The following is a 19873-nucleotide window of genomic DNA, read 5'->3' as shown; positions in this document are numbered from 1 at the left end:
GCTAGAGCCTCCCAGGATTTGATTTCACTGGTACACTTAAAGTTCATGAGATATAGTATCTTAGCTAAATACTACAATGCAAAAAGCATACACAACTCCAGCTGTTTTCCTCCAAAGCACCTGACAGATACCACAACTTAGAAAACCACCTGTAATGCTACCAGCGCCTGCTGCTGCGGGGATGGAAATCGGAAAGGAAACAGTAGGTTCTTGCTACCAGCCAAGTCATTAATTGCATTATTTCCTTCTGAGACAAGAAGACTCGGGTTCATTAATGGTAATATGCTATGAAATACAGCTCACACAACAATATGATGAAATAAAATTTTTCGACAAACATTGCTTTAGTTGACAGTTTATTAAATACACTACATTTGTACCTTATTCTGTAGTTTTTTAAATCATTCACACAGGGACTTAGTAAAAACATACTTTATAGAAAACCATCTGCAAAACTAAAATAAAAATAAGAACGCACATTTTACACGCATATTAGGTAAACTGCTGGAAATGTTAGGAATTACTTTAGTGAAGGTGACTGGTAAACATGAAGTGCCTTGGCTTTATCAAATCTGATACCAGACCTCGACTTCAGAAGTGTTAATGTTGAAACGTGGATGCGAAAGGGTCTATTAACAAAACTGTCCAATCTAACAGTGTTTGAGAAACCGGACAAAATAAAGTAATATTTTTCTTCTACAGATACTTTTCTAAATCCATTCCCTATGCACTCTCGCTCCCATTCAGAGAATAAATTGTGTGGGCTGATGAGGCAAAAATTCCTTTTAAAAAACAAACTAGAGCCTATTTACAAAACATGCAAAGGGAGAATTTTAAGTAGGTGTTTGTTACTGCAGATCTGCTTTAAGTGACTACAGCTGAGTGAGAGAACATACCTTGACTTCTGCAAGTATCAGTCCCTCCCCCCTCCTTTCTGGAAGAAATACATGTTCAGGGCATGGACTATAAAACGGCATACAATGCAAAGACAGAAACAAAGAAGTTTGTAAATGCTTTATATTTCCAGCTGTTGAGACACGAGTTTCGAGAGCTGAGGTTACCTCTAGCGGCGGAACCAGAGCCAGCTGTTAAGAAGCCAGAACGCTACAGTAATTGAATACATGACCATTTCTCTTTTAGCTCGCTCCTTGTTCTCCTCTTCTAGGAGCTGCAGACGTCTATTTAGTTTGATTATCTAAGTGAAAAACCGTGACAAAAGACAAAAGAGAAACTTTAATGCACAGAGCAATTAGGTTCTTAATAAAGCAGGATGACTTTCAAAAGAATTCTTATAAACAATGACCAGTTTCTTTGGGAGCAAAATAAACTCTATGTAGGAAAAACGTTACCCATGACAGCTTAAATTCACAGATAGAATCTTCTCCTTTTCCCTTCTCCAAATTTCTGAGTCAGAAAAAGTGTATTTTCCTTCCTTCCCTGATTCAATGTGGGCCAAGGAAACTGTTGCTTACTGCATGCTATTCCAATCAAAAAGACCAAGTTTAAGTACACATTTGGGCAGGCCTAGCACAGCAGAAAGGATGGGGGGCTTCTGCTCCTTTCTAGAAGCTTCTGTCACCCAGCTTCAGTTGTTCATCTTTAACCTGCTTTAATTGCCTTCTCCATCCACTCTCTGGGTGACTGGGAGCATCTCATAAACTAACCTATTAGAGCAGGCCCCGTGCTCTGCCTTTCAGACCCTTCAGAACTGAAAGGCTAATAACTCTCCAGCTGCTAGGAGTGTCACCTTGGCTGCTGGCCCTCACTGTCACAGCCCTGGGCTGAACGACTGCCTTGCCTACGCTTACGCTCCTTTACCGGGGCAGCAGCATGGATCCAACCAGATAGTGAAGAGATGAAAGGCCCAGCCCTTGTTCCAACTCTGAAGGGTCACCCCAGCTTCAGAGCTCCACAGGAGGCTGGCCACAGTGTAGTACACAGAACAGTGTAGTGTTCTGACTACACTGCAGCCCAACGTTTCCCTCTTGCCCAATCCCGCTTCCTTTCCTTCCCTTCGGACTCAGGAGCACTCCTCAGAAAACGCTCTATGTGCAAACCTTCATCCTAGAATCTGCTTTCTGGGGAGTCTAACCTGCAACACCTATGGAAAAACACATTATAAAAGCCAAAGGGATTAATAACATTATATTAGAGAGGTTGAAGGAAGAGTATTTTCATAATGCAGAATCCTTAGCATTTCAAGGACTGAGGGCTCCAAACTGGGGGTGTTGGGTGGGTGGGGCCAGGAATGGGAGTCTGTGGGCAGAACCAGACGTAGAGGTGGAGATAACCATTTTAACAACTGAAAAAGTACTTCACTTTTGATCAGTGCTGAGCAATGACTTTTCTCCCAGAGCCAATTCAGTTAAAAAAAGAAAGAAGAAAAGAAGCGTGTAAAGACTACCTTCTCCCAACCATTTGTAATGAGAAGTGCTTATTTGGTCCCATGGGATATAAAGTTCTTACACTAAGCAATCCACTTTATTGCCAATGAAAATAATTGGCATTGATCTTGAGTCATTTAAATATTTTCATCTGGGCTCATCTGAGAAGTATCAATACCAAGGCAGCTTTTGAATATTCCACTCTGATCATGGATTACATTTTGCGTCTCGGAGCCAGATGGCCCACGAGTCCCTCGTCCCTAGACTAGACTCAGTGAAGCACAACTTGTTGGGTCCTTGGCAACAGGGCAAGGACAGCTGCAGAAGCATAGCTTCCAATGTCGCCAGGGTCACAAATGTGAATTCTGCAGAATCTCCTTGGGACTCCGTTTTGTTACTGATCTCAGAAACTCATAGTTTCCCAGCTGGCTTTCTACCACTTTTAAATTCTCAAAAATGTGTGTGAGTTGTTTATAATGACTGTATCTTTGTCCTCTACTCGTTCACCTCTAAGCTAAGGATTGAGAAGATGTTAAAACTTTGAGGCTCTTATTACGCTTTCAGGAAGGCAAGGTTGTTGGTGTAATGGTGAATTCAATGACAAATGCCAAAGAAATGCCCTTCCTTCAATAGGCAAGGTATAAATCAGTATAAGAAAATATGTACAAAATTATAATACAGCATTCTTTTTTTTTTTTTTTTTTGAGAAAGATTTTATTTATTTGACAGAGGGAGAGAGCGAGAGAGATCACAAGTAGGCAGGCAGAGAGAAAGGTGAGGAAGCGGGCTCCCTGATGTAGGGCTCGATCCCAGGACCCTGATATCATGACCTGAGCTGAAGGCAGGGGCTTAACCCACTGAGCCACCCAGGCACCCCAGCATTCTTTGTTTTAATAAGTGAGACTCAAAATAAAGTATTATTTGCTTCATATTAGCCTTTTATTATATTAAATCTTTAAAATGATATTTATTCTTATGCTAAAATATTTAGTTTCTTCATCTTAGAAATACTTTATTCATTCACTCCTCCTCTACATCTACTTGGCACAGACACAATTACAACACTGAGCCCGCCTTCCTCACATATGTGCGTCTGTGTGATTCTAGAGGCTGAGGCACTCATAGTAAAAATGTGTGTATGCAACTATAGTTCCAATATAGGACTTTTCATAGAACACAAGAACTGTGTTTATAAGGACACTGTGCAAAATGGAAGCAGTGATTTCCAAAATGGAATTCTCAGAGTAACACAGGTTCTCAAAGTGACTGTTACAAATTTCAAAAGTCAAACAATTTATGACTATACCAATTTGCTAAAATGCCAAGATTCTTTGTTATTGGCCAGAATTACACCAATCCATCCTGGTAATACCATTTTATGCTGACCAAAACATGTAAATGGTGGTTTAACATATCTTTAATCAAAATGGAAAAGTCAGGGCCTCTAGGTAGCTCAGATGGTTAAGCGTCTCCCTCAGTCAGTTAACCTCAGGTCATGATCTCAGGGTCATGAGATCGGGCTCTGCATCGATCTCTGGCCTCAGCAAGGAGTCTGCTAAAGTTTCTCTCTCCCATGCCCTCCATCCCATGCTTGCTGTCACTTGCTCGCTCTCTCTCTAAAACAAATAAATAAATAAATCTTTTTTTAAATGGAAAAGTCAATTATGGCTTATTAAACAGCATGACAAATAAAATATTTCAGTTCATGGGTTCCACAGGAGAGAAAATGATAACATCTTAAAAACGTATCATTTAAAGTATCGTATGACTGTAATTTAGGATTATATCTTATCTGGTACATTAAATACCTGTCGTCTTAATGAAGCTGCATCTACAACAGTCATGTCGTCTGAAGTTCCTTCAATTGTTGTATCTATATGTGACATGCCATGCCTAGCAGATGAGAAATAAAAATACATTTTAGTATTAGAATAGAATTAAGAGTATCTGGTAAGTCATGTCATGTGTTCGGTAATATTCAAAGAACTGTTCAAAAGATTGATATTTCACAATATGAAATACTAATATATCTTACCATCTGAATGGGTACCAACAAAAGAAACCAGAGGAAAAAGCAAAAGTATTTTGAGCAATGACTTAAGAGCTGCCACTCTAGGATATAACAATGCGGAATTCTTCCACACACTCATGTCTTTATGTACTCCCGCAGGAGTCCCTGCTGAGACTCACTGGCAGGGAACACAAAGTAAATGAACTCTAGCTAAAAAAAAAAAAGATATCTTTTTTTCTTATTTCTCCTCCTCTTCTTATTGCCTTTTCTCTTGCCATTTCTACCCTTTATTTACTTGTTATTACCTATCTCGACTGTGCTCCCACAGGAGGAATTATAAAATCGCCTGAGTACATCCTGTTACTATGTTCAGATCCAGAATTGGTTCAATGATAAATCATTAAGAGTCTGTGTATAAAATAATACTGGAAAGCCACTAAGAACAACTCCAGAGAAAGCACATTAAGAAATACTTCTTTTGCAAATACAGTTACTTCTAAAAGAGCACTGCTTTTTAAATGCATGACAATAAACCTCTAAGAAACACATACACACAAATGCTGTTCTTCCCCTTTGCCTGGATTTCCACTTCTTAAGCTTATTTTAATTAACGGCTTAACCGAGATATAATTTACATACCATACAATTCACCTCACATGTTTATATTCTCAGTATTTTAATCCTGTATGGTTATTTCAGTGCAATGGCATAGTAACTTTCCTGAATGAGCAGAATATAAATAAACTGAATTAAAAAGTAATGTTTTTGTAATCCACAGAGAGTTGACACATGGATTATATATTCTAATCTTTCTAGCAAGTCTCCATTACAAAAAGCACATTACCACACAAAGGGGTATAAGGAGAATTATAGTTTCATCCAGACATGTTAAAGACAAGTATATTCAGAAAATCCTTTGGTTTCATATGCTGTTGAAACTTTAATAAAGTAGGTGAAACAGAATTTTTATAATTTTCCAGTGTGCTCCCAGCCAGTGTCGTCATCCTGAACACAGAATGTTCACTGTAGGTGTAGGTGATAACTACAGGTGCTCCAGTTTCAAGGACTGATGGTGTGCACTGACTCTAGATAACATAGAACAACCTCTAAACGTTCCTTTTATTGCGAAAGGAACTTGCTTTCCCATTTAACCGCTCCTTTCTTCACTATAAGAGTAAATATTCTGAAGACAGAGCAACTGCATCGGTGAGGTGAGCTGAGAGAGCAGATGTTGGGACTATGGGTTTATATAAATATCGGAGTTCATTATTCTTTTAAACAATAAGAATCATTAAAAGATTAGAGGAGAAAACAGGAGTTGAAGATTCCTTTTCTTTACATCTGGTCTTCAAAATAAAACTTTTCTATTTCCCTGAGATTACCTATGAGAAATAAGCTGGGGCGGGGGGGAAGCAATGGCTTCAAAGGTAAAGGGACCTAGGCTGAACATAGAGAAGGAAGTGTAAGTGACAGGGATTACTCAATTTAAATCTTGAATTAAGGTGTTAAACATCTATAAAGGAAATCTTTATTTGCAAAGAAATCTAGGGACATGGCCAAAGGCTTTATACCTATGTAACTCAAGGTACAACAACAAAAAATTACTTTAAGGTGTGTCTTAAACTAAAAGCTGTATTTATCAGAACTAAAAACTAAGAAATGTTAAGTCAGATCACAGACTTAAAAGTTCTTTCACAGAAAGAGAAAAGGATCACAAACTTAAATTCTAACTTTGGGGAAATATTCAAGGGTAAACTTACAATGGATTGAATTAATACTGTGAAAGAAACCAGTCAGCAGAGTAGTAAGGGACCACTAAGGAACTTGGTTTCAATTCCTCTAAGCTAAATTCAGTATTATTAAGAAACTGATGTTTCCCTCTTCTCTTGACAGATTCCTCTCATCATAAAAATGATGCTGACAGTTTTAAATCTCCTGCAACAGATCATACATTTCTGCTTAAAATAAGCAAAATTATCTCTGAAAAAAATGACAGTAATGGTATTTGTGAATACCAACCGAATTTCTTTTCCCCAGAAGATGGGAAATAGGGATCTGGGTACCTTAGAACCCTAAGGATTCCTATGTGTCATTCTATCTGTCCTCATGCATGACAGGAAGAAATAATTACTAAGGCTAAGAAGTATGTCTGAAAGAGCTAAAAGAGCAAAAATAAGAGGGAAAAGCTTGAATTAACAATGACAAAAACTCTTCAAACTGAATTTCTTTTTTAAACATTGAACTTCCTAGACTGTGAATGCTGATTTCCCCCAATTTAAGATGACACCTTACACAAAGGTTTCTCCATACACTGCAAATGACACTACAAACAATTAACAACTAAAAAGGAAATGGTAGACAGAACCCCGGGCAACACTTAAAATGAAGCACATATAACAAGATTTGAGATGACTTTTTCTGTGTTTCAGCATGATCGTCTATAAGCTCCTAAAACTATATTTAAATATCTCAGATGTTCCCAAGACACCATAACTGTCAAGCATTTTTCTTCATCTTGTAGTAGACAAAGGTCATGAATGACTAGGCTTGCTGTTCTCAGAGAAAAGCAGGTTGTACTCAGAGAGGAAATCTGTAGAAGTTCAAGCTACAATATAAAGGCCTACTACATGCATTATGTCCTGCAAAATACAATTTCAGTCAACTATTTACCCTGATAATTACAAAGTCTCAAAATTTACCTGACGTTGTCATGATGAGGATTAGAAGTGGCGGCAGCAGACCCACCACGCAACACAGGTCTAAGGCAGGTTTTTGCGGGAGAAGGCACAAGACAGAATCAGGAAACAGAGAAGTAATAAAATAAAAGCAAAAACAAGACAAAAAAGTGTCAAATAGGATTATATTGTATGTTGCGATACAATATAATATCTTTCAAATACTTTAAAAATCTTTGTATTACATGGCCTCCATTTTGATTTTCATAAATTTAACGTTTCACCATGGGTTAAAAAACAAAAGGAATAGATCTTGTGTGACAAGATAGCATGCACATTAAAAAAATTTTCTTTGGTGCCTATTATTTTAATTCATGAAATTCAAGACAGAGGACAACCCTGTTTAAAAGGTCTAATTTCTCTTTTCTAGTTGGAAAAAGAAAATCACTAGCTACTTTGGAAGCATGTCAACAACCGGTTAGTAGCACCTGCATGATCCTGGTTGCTCGTCTGGTAACAACAGCCCTGTCTCAAAAACTGAACATTTCAAGTAACTCCCATTTCCCATAATTCCTTCCCTCCCACCTCAATCATTTGATTTACACCGATATCTCAATGTAGCTGTGTCTCATTCAAACCTCAGCCCTTGAGAGCAAAGCTGCTAGCCTTGGTTCTGGAGCTGAGCCAGTCCCAAGCACAGGCTCTGAGGGCCACGCTAGGGCACATTACAGAAGTACAACCGAATGTGGGAGTCTCATCTTGAGACAACCAGGAGTGACATACAGGGCAGCTGGGAATGAAGACTTAAGGTGCACTGGAAAACTTTGTGGGGATTTTCAGGTTTTAGTAAATACTTTGGTTCTAGAGGACAGTTAGTTCTCTACCTAGGTAAGCAGAGTAACCTTTACACTGAATTTCATCTTTAAAAATCAGAAAACAAAAGCTCTCTGTGGTTGCTGGTCAAGTCCCCAAAAAGTAATCAGCAACATTTAACAGCCAGAGAAAGGAGGCTGAACTATAGGGTCCCTGTAAGGATTTTAAGAATTATTACCTTCTATTTTAAATGTCTCATTCTCTAAATATTGATGAGGTCTTTGCCTGCTGAAGTATCAAGGCAATACTTAATTGTGGTAAACATTTAATACCAAACGGACTAGATTTTTCTGTAAGTTGGTACAGCTGCAGAATTTCGGCTACATACAATACAAATCATTGTTTTCTGTCGAGTTAATTCATACAAGGAAATGTTAATGTTTAGCTTGTACTTTCCTAAAGGCATTATTGGTGCTTAAAGAAATTTCTGGGGCTCAGAGGATAAGAGATTCAGAGACTGTTGGGGGAGACACGTTAGACTTCTATCGTGCTGGGTAAATAAAGAACAGTGAGAAATCACACGTGCTTGAAACAGGCTTTTGAGGTGTCCCATCCTACTCATATATTCACTCCGTGGCATAGGAAAACTTACTTCACTACGGTCCTGTGTTACAGTGACAAGAGAATTGTCAACTAAATGAAGCCCCTGCTGGGTGTTACCTAAAGCTCTTCTTAAAAAATTCACACTGGTATGTTCAAATGGATCTGCCATATTCAACAATTCCACCACAGAGATTTCCCTTTTATAATGCAGAGCCAGAAAATAATACAGTTACCTTTCACAACGTATTTCATTTTGTCTTCTCACACTGGCAATTGACACATATAATATAAAAGTAAATTAGACAGGTATTTGGCAAAGTTAGAAACTTCATTCAAGTACCACTTTCTACCGCAAGTATGATTAAATACATTAAAAAAATCTTTTTTAAGTTTGATGTTTGACAATAATGTTTTGTAATTTAAGCAGCAAAAAGGGAGAGCTCCAAGGCTCTCCAAGTTCTCGCATTAACTTGTATATTAACATTTTTAGTAAATAAATGCTCTGACTTAATAAAGTATGTGTTTCTTCACTAAAAAAAAACCAGACACCACTATGGTGAATAAACAGTAATATATTTATATGCATACTTGCAAAAATGTCAATTATTAACACAATGGTTTCGTATTCTATTCGAAGCTAATATAATCTGCTTTAGAAAAACTATATAAAAATAATCAAGTTCCTTCTAAAGATAATACTTAAACATGATAAGGATGACTAATCTGTTGATATTTAAATAATGTTCTTACATGAGAATTAAGTTTCTTTTTTAAAATGTTAATATTTTGCTTTAGACAATGAGATATGGAGTTCTAGCAGATGTCAGGAGACATGGACTTCTCCTGGTCAGCCAAGGACTAAATAATATCAGCATAACAGCATTTAAATTTTTGATACATCAATTTTCCAAATGCACAGCACTGACCTGTGTAAATAAACTTTTCTAATATGTATAAAGGATTTAGCTTTGTCTCCATGTGGAGCTTGGTTTTAGATCAAGGAAGTTCCCATAAGAAGGGAAAACAAAAATACAGTACATAAACCTTTCCACAGTGTTCCCTGAAGTGTCAACTAAAAATTGTTCTTCCATCAAGCAACTGTGAATCCACATTTTTTAATGATAATAAAGCAGGCAGGACGTTTTTTTCTTTCTTCCTGCCAAACAATTCTAGCTTAATTTAACTGTACATAATGTGAGGACAGAAGACCAAAGATAGGATATTGCATTAACATAACCGCCAAGAATAATAAAATAGGAAAGAAAAAATGATATACAGAGCAAGGAACATAAAAGCACTTAAAACTTTATAAGCAATATTGTTTTAATAATCATGCAAATAGAACATTATCCAAATTTCACATTCCTACTTCTTATATCTGCAAAGTCATGCCAGACAGTTCCCTTATAGAAATAAAAACTGATATGGTACTTAAAATTCTGATTAAATCTTGCTCAACATTTAGATCATAAGAATTTAAATACAATCATGAAAAAAAAAAAAAGAAAAAAAAAGGAACCCTTTCAATAATGAAAGCATTCAGTAAGACTAATAGAATCTAACCATTTAGGCTCCAAGGTAACAACTAATGGTATGTATCCAGGAGCAAAGAATTATTAATACAATTACTTCATGAATTAAAAAAAAATCTCTTTTAAGTGAACAAGAAGAGATCATTCCTTTTCAGAGAATGGATTTTAAAGCCATCAATTCATTACAATTAAAAAATGAAGAAAACTTCATTTAGGGCTCAAAACAGGTTTTCATAATAAAAGAATACAAAGTAAATTCTACATTAGTAAGATTTCTGATTTTGTATTTCTTAACTTGAAGCAAAATTCTTTTCCATGATGGAGAAGGACTGTTTTGTGAAGTCGTAATTATTTAATCTATATCAAATTTATAAATATCTTTCTCATTTAGATATTTTCAGTGTAACAGCATTTGATATGACATAATTTGACCTCATAATCTGGTCTCTTCTAAGGACCTACTGTAATTAAAAAGTGAAAGAGGATACCTGGTGAAGAATAAAGCTATTTTAAGGTGGGAGAAGAAAACAGGCCTTTGGGAAGATCAGTTCTTAAGTGCCAGGTACTTTATATTCAGTATCGTTTGAAACCATCGGCCATGACCCTAAATTGAGGCCATCATTACCTGTATCTTAAATAAAGATGGTGGGGGGCAGGGAGGAAGAGTCTTCACAAGAATCTAGAAAACTAGGTAATATTATTATTACCCCTCTATCTCTTTTTTGAATAGATGAAGAAAATGAGGCCCAAAGAAGCTAATAAGTAATTTGTCCAAGGCCCTCATGCAGCTAGCTGTTCAGTGGGGCGGATCATGATGAATCTGACTGGCCCCCTGAATCCATGCTCTTTCTTCTGAACCGTGCTGCTTCTTATAGGATGCAAATACTCTAAGACAGTCCTCCAAACCTGTGGGGAGGGGAATGCAGATGTATACACACATGCATACATATACATGAATGCACATATACATACACGCATATATAATTTTTCCTTGCTATGAACTTTCTGTTTTAAGCTCTTTCTGGTGCAGCTTTAAGTTCTGGGGCCCAAATGGATAGCACTGCATTAACCCTGGGAAGGCTTAGAAACACCAGTCGATGGTACTGACAAGTGTTCATGAAGTACGGTAAAACCTCTGAGGGTTGTATGAGGTTCAAAAGCACTCACCAAGAAAGTTTGTTCAGAGCGAGCCATAAGACATATCAACTCCCAAGACACGAAACAAGGTTTCCTGGAAGGGCCAGCTGAACTTACTGGGTATTCTTTAAAAGTTAAGTCTTCTAAAATGACCATAAAAATTCAAACAGTGACTCATAGAGTTACGACATAAAATGTTTAGAGTTGAAATGAAACTGCCTATACCTTTCCCACACTATGCCAAAAAGCTCCCCAAATTTTATCTTTTAAAAATACTATGTAGTAAAGAATCAAGGGCAAAAAAAAAAAAAAAAAAAAAAAAAAAATCTATATCTACATCTATATCTGAAATACAGGCAAAAAAGAATTTGCATGAGCAGGTCCAAGTATACTACTCATGATTTCACTTGGGGATGTTCAAAAGTGAGAGAAGTTATCAATACTGAAAAAATATCAGTATTATCAAAAAGATAATAGCACTTGAGGTTTTCAGTACAGGCCTAGAAATCCGTAGCTAAGAGGAAAGTAAAAGAGCGTCCTGGCAGCTATACTGATACTGTCTTTTCAGATTTGCTTCATTAATCCAACCATATTAGTATCATAATTGATTCGATCAAAAGACTTACTAAAGAAAATCAATGTGCTTCAGTCCAACATCCTACACAGTCCAACAGTAGGCCTCTGCATATTCCAATGGAGTCAAGTACTTAGGAGAGGTCAACGAAACCTTCGAAAAAAAATCATCATACTTCGTGTATATAGTTATTAACTTAATACTCCCCCTGACTAAAGAGAAGCTAACAGAATCTTGTGAAATGTGAATTTTGGACAATAATTCCAAATTAAAAGAAAGCAAAGCAAGTTGTTTTAAACCACTGCATCTTGGAAAGAGATGAAGGTGCAAACACAAAAGGAAGACACCACAGTCCACTAACAAGGAGCCAAAAAAAATATGCATTACAGCTAGCAAGAGTCACTCATGGCCAATCACCTGCGATTTTCATCCAGCACATCCAAGATCTGCTGGTAAGCCCTACGGGTGGAAGACTGGATAAGCGACAAAATGCCTCGAGCAGAGGAAAGATTAGCTCCGTCTTCAGGTAACATTTGGGGAGGACAGACCCGAACCTGTTGTGGCGATGGTGTCACACTGTTTACACAGCACAGCAAATGAAGAGAAAAACACTCAAGTCAGATATTTATAAAACTTCAGCTGATCAGTTTCTCCAAACAATATTTTAAGGACTATCTTAGTTTTCTTGTCCCTTTTCCCACCCTTCCCTTTCCCCTATGAAAAGAGTCAAACCAAACAAGTTAATAAACATATTAAATTGTTTTTAAAAAACAGCTACAATGCAACATCTGTGACTATGTAGCCTTACACATCAAATTAAACAAACCGAATATGAAAAAACAACTTTGAGCAGGAAGAGAACTACAGCAAGCAGCAGTGGGTTCAACCCTGAGCTTTGGAGAAGCAGCATTCATTACTTGATGTATGTAATCCGATCCAGTCATTCAAACCCCTAACAACCAACACTGCACTGTGACTTATGGATGGTGAGAAGATTAAGACAGAGAGTTCTAGTATACAGGTGTCAGAGTTCAAACACGTGAATCAAAATGATTCCATGAAAATGCCATTGCAAATAATTCACAAAGACAATGAAGCAAGCTAAGTTTACGATGCGTAAATTAAAAATGATTTAAAGTTTCACAAAGCTGTAACAAAAGCATTTTGATAGCTTAATTATATTAAAGCATATGGTCTCTAGCTAAATGACTAAAACATAAAACTACTCCCAATTCTGTGCAGAGAGTGAAAATAGAGGCAAGAGAGTTCTTAAATTATCCAGATGGATGTTAAACAACCATTTCTAGGCTTCTTGGTGACATAATCTTAATCATTCTTTCCTGTGTAAGCTGAGAGTCACAATTTCTTTGGCTCCATTGCCAGTGCTTCATAAAAGCTGAACATATTTGAATGAAGCAATTTTACAGTTCTAACATAAACTCTGGAGCTTGATGTATTTTCAGAGAGCAGTTTAATGTTAGGGCATGATCAGTTGTGTGAGGTATTTAAGTGATACCAGGTCTTGGCCATCTGGTTTGTTACATTAAGAGGCTTTGTTGCAATAAAAGGACCATGACCCTGGGATGTGGGCTCAACACTTTTTCTCAGTGTCAGTGTAAAAACGCCTTAGGCTAAAACTCATCCTGTGTACTTCATCCAAAAGAATGAAAGTGGAACAGATAGTGAACAACTGAAGAGAGAAAAATCTTTCATTTTGACTTATGTAATCTTTTCTAACTCAACATGCATTTTGTTTGAAACCACAACATAAGTGGGATCATTTTTGAAAGGACAGCTGACATCTAATATTGTTCCCGGAGTCCCCAGAACATTAAAAACAAAATCCACAATTTTGTAACTTTGAAAGTCTTGATGATTCAAAGTAAGAAGTATTATAAATAAGAAAGCCATATTTTCCAAAGACTATTTAGAAGAAAAAAAATCTAAGCTATAACTTGGCATATTGAGAAATTAATTTATCAGGGCTAATTCACCACAGGAATTTGGCCTGTTGTTGTCAAGATAATTGCAAAATTTTGGGTGCTCATGGATGATTACCCTAAGTGTCTGTCCAGAGATTCTGTAATATATATAAGCCAATTTATCAACTGACCCAGGATACATGACCAAACCCATATTGAATCCAAGATGCATCCAAGAAGAGTAAATCTGGGATACAAAGTCTAGGTACTAGCCTTGTACTCAGCCCTCTCTTTAGGGAGCACAGGGAAAACCTGAGCTTCTTGCTCTTTGTGAGAGAGCAGACTGAATTCATGTTAGAAAAGTGTCACCAGAAGCAGGAATAAGAAGGCCAGTTCTATAACTATAAACAAACAATCTAACTTACACTCTCTTGATAGAGCTGGTAACAAACTTGGCTTTACTTAAATTGTAAAAGACTCACCAGTACAATATTCTGATATAATTGAAGTTTTTTTTTGTCTTTGCATTTTGGGGCTTAAATCAAACATCTGGCACATCAATCTGCATCAGTAAATACATTAGCTAAACACTAATATATTAAAGACTATAATAATCAATATTTAGAATTATCATCTTGGAGCAACAATGTCAATAAACTAAATCCAAATACACGACAGAAGTTTGACGGATTTTTGTCCACTAAAAATTACAGAAGGGTTATTTCCTTCGAGAGAAATAACTTTGTTAGAAACAAGTAAAAGGAACTATTTATTTAATGTTCTAAAAGTACAAGTATCTCCTATCTGTACACAGAAAATCAGGTGGCCATTTATAAATTAGTCAAGCAAAAACAGAATAACTGCAAAAAATTCTTAGGAAGGAATGCACAGAAGGTTGAGTTTGAAAACAGTCTATAAGATCTCTGCTGATTCTAAGATTCTATGCATGATGATATGAAAATTGGAATATGATAAATGAAAAAACCTACATGATCTTCAATTATAACTTAATAAGAAAAAACATTTATATAGAAGGATAAAAGATGAAATTAAGTCCTTATCAATACTAGTAAAGACATTTATTTCATCAAAGACCAAAATCAAAAGCATATTTGGGTTTCTGGTAGTTTCTCAAAAGAAGTTAAAGTTCCAAAGATTAGTAAGAACTTTAACTTACTTTTCAGTATTTATTTGATAATCCTTCATAAAGACCAAAAATAGAACAGGAACTATTTTTAAAACTGCTAACCACTTTGGGCAGTATATGTATAGATAAAATGTCCTTGACTAACATTTCCATCTATAGTTGAACCAAATGATTAAATTACAAATGACCAAAATTACCATAATTAGAAGTAATAAATACTTTATCAATTTTTTTTCTTTTTAAAGCTTTAAGTGGTCTTGCAGGTGTTTTTTTACGAATAAATTTAAGAACAACAACAAAAAAGCAAGCTCATTTTAGCAAACAGCCTGACTGGCATTAACTGTGGAAGGAAACAAGTGTTTAGGTTTTTTATCTCTGTCTACTCTGTCTACACACAACCCAGGTATACTGACTTTAGTTTTGACAAGCAAATTATTGTGAAAAGCAAAAACGTAAACATATTGCCAAGGCACTGGGATTATTAAAGCAAATGTTATAATATTAGTAATTAAATAGAAATGTACTTTGATAATAAATTGATCCAAGTAATGTTATAAAACAGCAAAATGTCTTTATCTTTCTCTTTTACAAAAGATTAGGAAATTTTGAAGAAAGTGCTCATGTTTACTGTTATCATTTCATCAGTAATAGATCTACCTCATGCTTATAAGAAATCTTACTGCATGAATGTTAAGTAAACAACACTAGCCAATGTGAGAACTAAAATTTAAATGAAAATTTATTTGGCATAACTATGTCATTATTAAAAGATCAGTCCAAAGTCAAGTACCTCTTTCCCCAAGGGTTTTCACAGGAACAATGTTTCTCAAACTGTGAGGGTATAACCTCTTTGGTGAGGCTCCAACCTCTTCCAAAAACAGTAAAAGTAAAATCATGAAAAGGGGGAGAAAAAATTTTCATGGAAACACAAATTTTGTACCATTTCTCTTGAAAACATTTAAATTTTAATTATTTATTTGACAGAGATAGAGACACACAGAGAGAGAGAGGGACAGACAGAGAGTACAAGCAGGGGGAGCTGCAGGCAGAAGGAGGGGGTGAAGCAGGCTCTCCACAGAGCAGGGAGCCTGATGTGGGGCTCAATCCCAGGACCTTGGGATCATGACCTGAGCCCAAGGCAAATGCTTAATCAACCACCCAGGTGCCCCATTTCTCTTGAAATTGTAAATACGAAACCTTAATTTTTTGCCATTATCTGAGGCAATTCCCTGGTTCCTAGAAACATATTAAGAGAAAAATCAGCTTCTGTGGCTCAAGAACTGCCGCAGCTATTGAATTCCTATACGGCACGCTAAAATAGCCCCACAAGAGGTCAGTCACTCCCACACCTTGTTCTATCACACTTACAGAAAGAATCGGTTTAAATGATCTCAAAACATTCTTCTAAGCATTTTAATCTATGGAATTAAAAAAAAAAAAACCTTAATGACAAATCACTCTTAAACCCCATTCTCCTTCTGGATGAAAATAAGGAAAGAAAAGATAGTGTGCTAAAATTGAAAAAAAGACTGGGGTTACCCGAACCTGGTTAAGTTGAATCTATAGAGAACTAATATACCAACCAAAGCAAAATAAAGAAAATAAAAAAGGATGCATGGTCCTTATGTGGAAATTATTCCATTTTACTTTACTGCTACACTCCAAATCATACGTAACTTCCTTAATTGGTCTAGCTCTTTTTTTTTTCTTAATGAAGTATATGTTGACAATTTGAGAAATCCTAAAACCCAGGTTCTGAAAAGCCAAACAGTAAGAGCATTAGGGTATTATATGATGATAATTACTTGGTGAAATGTTAGTATAACATACGCCTGCAAAATTAAAACAACTCCTAGTTGTGAAAAGCAGAGCAGATAAAACCTTACGTGTACTCCGGTGCAGAAGTCGACGCCTGGAACCTTGAAATTTTATTTCTTGGGGCAGAATCTGATCTGTGCCACCTTAAATAATAATTATGCTTCTTTTACATTCAGCTTTTATAACAGAAAGAAAAGCTAGATACAAGTCTACTGTTCAGAATTCATGTTTGTGTCAATAGTGGACAACAATCAATCCTACTAACTCTTGAAAGCAATTAGGAAAACAAAGGCCAGTGCTCCTGCTCTTCTGTCTGTATGTACTTCTACTCTTCAAGCCAAGGAATAAAATAAAATGGAAGCAGGCAAAGGTTCATGCATAATGACACATAGTTAATTTTACATTACAAAGAAGAGACTGAAGTAGGTAAAGACAAAAATGGTTTAGTAATTACATTAGTGGAAGTAAAATGTAGCTGTTTTACATCAATAATCTCTTCAATACCACATTACCAACACTGAATATATAACAGGGCTCATTATATAAAATTCCTAATGTTAACTACATGTAGATTCTTACAGATGAATTATAAATTTTAAAATTAATAATGGTAGGGGAAGAAAAAGCAAGGTTACATTATTAACAAAAAGATGGTTAAGTATCTTCCCATGACATGGTAACATACGAAACATAAAAGTATGGTTAATGTAAATATGGTAATACAAGAATTTCACCGTGAAATGTATAGTTAAATATGCACGTTATTTTTGCCACCAAAAATTAAAACATGAGCTTTTCAGTTTTATTAAACAGCTAGAAAGTGCCATTAAGGCAACTTAAACACAAAAAGAAAGAAAACAGTTAACTCTCTAATCTTCTCTGTTATGAGGAACTTAAGTTATTGGTAACTACAAAAATACCTATGAACTAATCATCAACTCTAAATTATACCTCTCTAGGCTGATTTTCAAACATAGTAAAGCTGTTTCCTTTCTCTTCAACTCAACTATCAATACTTAAAAACCAAAAGTGATGCTATCCTATAATAGTCCTGTTTTTCTCACTGGTGTGAAATTTCAAATTTATTAGAGACCTAAATAATAAGCCACATCTTCATATAACAGAAAAGTTTACTAGAAACCTTCGCTACCTTGTAAAATATTTCAAAAAGAGAATAACAAAAGCCCTTTGGTATACACTTAATCATTCTGATAGGTACTAAATATCAAGAAGCTATCCTAGCCATCAACTATGTAGCCTTCTTACCATTTGTGTAATATATCTGAAAATATTCTAGAAAAATGGATTTCATGGACCAGCTGATATCCCTGCCAACCAGGTATCTTCAGAGAAACATAATTACCATAAAAAATTTCATTTTAATGGTTGAACTTTTCAGGTACTTCCTGAAGGAGAGATATGTTCATTTTCACTCACTATCTTTCTATATAACCTTTCAGAATAACTAGAACACTTTGGGAGACGTTTCAACATTTTCCAAGAAATCAGAGCAGTTACAGTTACCCTTTGCGCCTACTACAAAGAAGAGAGAGCCTAATCCCATCAAAGCCCCTCTGCATCCCTATATTCTTCAGTCAGGTCCAGACTAGAACTTGATGTAGTTTTAACACAAATGGTATATTGTACTGTCCTGTACTTTAGTTGTATATACATTTAAGTGTTTTGCTTTTATCTAGATTTGCTCTGAGAGAAATGCTCCATCCCCTGATTCTGCTGTAGTTCCCAGAGAAGCTAACAGGATAGTTCATGATGAATGAGTTCATGAAATCTGACCCAAATGGAATGAGGAAGATATATTAATTTACATAAACATTCTAAATCATTTATTTAGAAAAGCCAAAATCACCAATGGATTTGAGACTTAAAATTCTGAAGAGATTTTAAAGGGATAGTTTATCTGTAAAAAAACATTAACTTTAAAAAAACAACAAAACATCTGCCTGATCTAAAACATCTTATAGTGGGGTAGCTTTAAGATCAGAGTATGATAATACAACCAAATGAAAATGCCGGAACAAACAGCCCTTTAAACAACATACTTGTACTTTTGGAAAATGAAATGGATCTAACAATTCAATGACTCACTCAGTAGGCAGAGAGCTAAACAATAATCCATGAAAAGTAAAACAATTCCACTTGCCTAAGCTACATGGTTTACCACGGCTCATTAGAAGCAGAGCTGGAAGGGCTAGTTCACAATCTGATGACAAACTGAGTAACTTGAAAATAAAGACACTTGCTTAAAGTGTTTTCTTTTTTTTTTTTTTTTTCAATCTACATGCTAGATAAACATTTTTGAAGGCTGCACAGAACTGAGCACTTACATTTATCAATTTCTCTTAAGTATACTTAATAAGCAATTCCCAAAATAAGTAAATCATACTTCTAGAATTCTGCCATCCACATTGAAGAGGATAATGCTACTGGAAAGTTCTCACAACATATTTTAAGGCTATAAAAATAACCACAAAAATGTAAAATTGATGTAAATGTAAAACAGATTTCAAACACTTAAAAGCAAATCATTTACTTTTTTCTCAGGTTCTTAGGCACGAAACACATACTTTTTTCTTTTTTTAATATTTGGGAGTAAAAAAAAGAATTATTTAGAAATAGATGGGAGAAAACATGGAAGAAAACTAATAAAGGAGATACACTGATCAGTGGTTCTACTCACATGGAGTCAGCTCTGACCAGCTGTCCGTTTTGGCGAACGGCATTTTCACTCATAGAGCGCTCTCTTTTTAGCCTGCCAACTGCACGGATCTGTGAGGCACAAAGAAAGAGAGAGGAATAGAAAATATTCTTAGTAGCCTAGTAGCTCCTTAGTATCAAAAGAAGCTTAATCCAAGACTATTCACAAAATTTACAAAGAACATAACCAAGATTGCTGTCAAGCAGGAGTACAAAAGACAGGTTAAAAACAACAACAAAAACCCCTACCTATTACAATGCAGATAAACCTAGGAATGCTTCTTAATCTCCTGAAAAAACTACCTCTGGTTTCTATTTAAGTATCAATCTTACTTGGTACAATTATATTTTTATTTACTGTAATTAAAGGCATATATATTATAGGAAATGGGATGTATTTGTATTACAAATAAATGTTCCAGGCTTCTGGGACTAAAGCAAATTCAAATTTGGTTGCCTATTTGAAAACTAGACCAAAAAAAAAAAAAAAGCCTTGGTACTAGCTTAAAAGTTCACACGCTCCTAACCCACATGCTCTTCTT

General features: G+C 35.7%; 1 protein-coding gene across 15 annotated transcripts in view; it reads right to left on the bottom strand.

Annotated features, from left to right (window-relative positions):
• Positions 1 to 343: 343 nt before the first annotated feature.
• MFF (mitochondrial fission factor) overlaps positions 344 to 19873 on the bottom strand; it is a 31345-nt gene continuing 11815 nt past the window's right edge. For 4 of the 15 annotated variants that reach the window (XM_032857374.1, XM_032857377.1, XM_032857379.1 and 1 more), the window contains 8 exons: positions 19315 to 19403; positions 16685 to 16759; positions 15589 to 15666; positions 12147 to 12305; positions 8720 to 8752; positions 7095 to 7154; positions 4193 to 4277; positions 344 to 1195 (listed from right to left, as the gene is read on the bottom strand). In XM_032857374.1, the coding sequence (XP_032713265.1) occupies positions 1064 to 1195; positions 4193 to 4277; positions 7095 to 7154; positions 8720 to 8752; positions 12147 to 12305; positions 15589 to 15666; positions 16685 to 16759; positions 19315 to 19403 (711 nt within the window). In that variant the 3' untranslated portion in view covers positions 344 to 1063. The remainder of the gene's footprint in view (positions 1196 to 4192; positions 4278 to 7094; positions 7155 to 8719; positions 8753 to 12146; positions 12306 to 15588; positions 15667 to 16684; positions 16760 to 19314; positions 19404 to 19873) is intronic. The other 11 variants (XM_032857376.1, XM_032857383.1, XM_032857378.1 and 8 more) reach the window with 11 other exon arrangements.

This window comes from Lontra canadensis, unplaced genomic scaffold (assembly GCF_010015895.1).
Source record: "Lontra canadensis isolate GAN:19392208 unplaced genomic scaffold, GSC_riverotter_1.0 scaffold13, whole genome shotgun sequence".
Taxonomy (NCBI): Eukaryota; Metazoa; Chordata; class Mammalia; order Carnivora; family Mustelidae; genus Lontra; species Lontra canadensis.
This window is presented reverse-complemented; position numbering and strand designations above follow the sequence as displayed.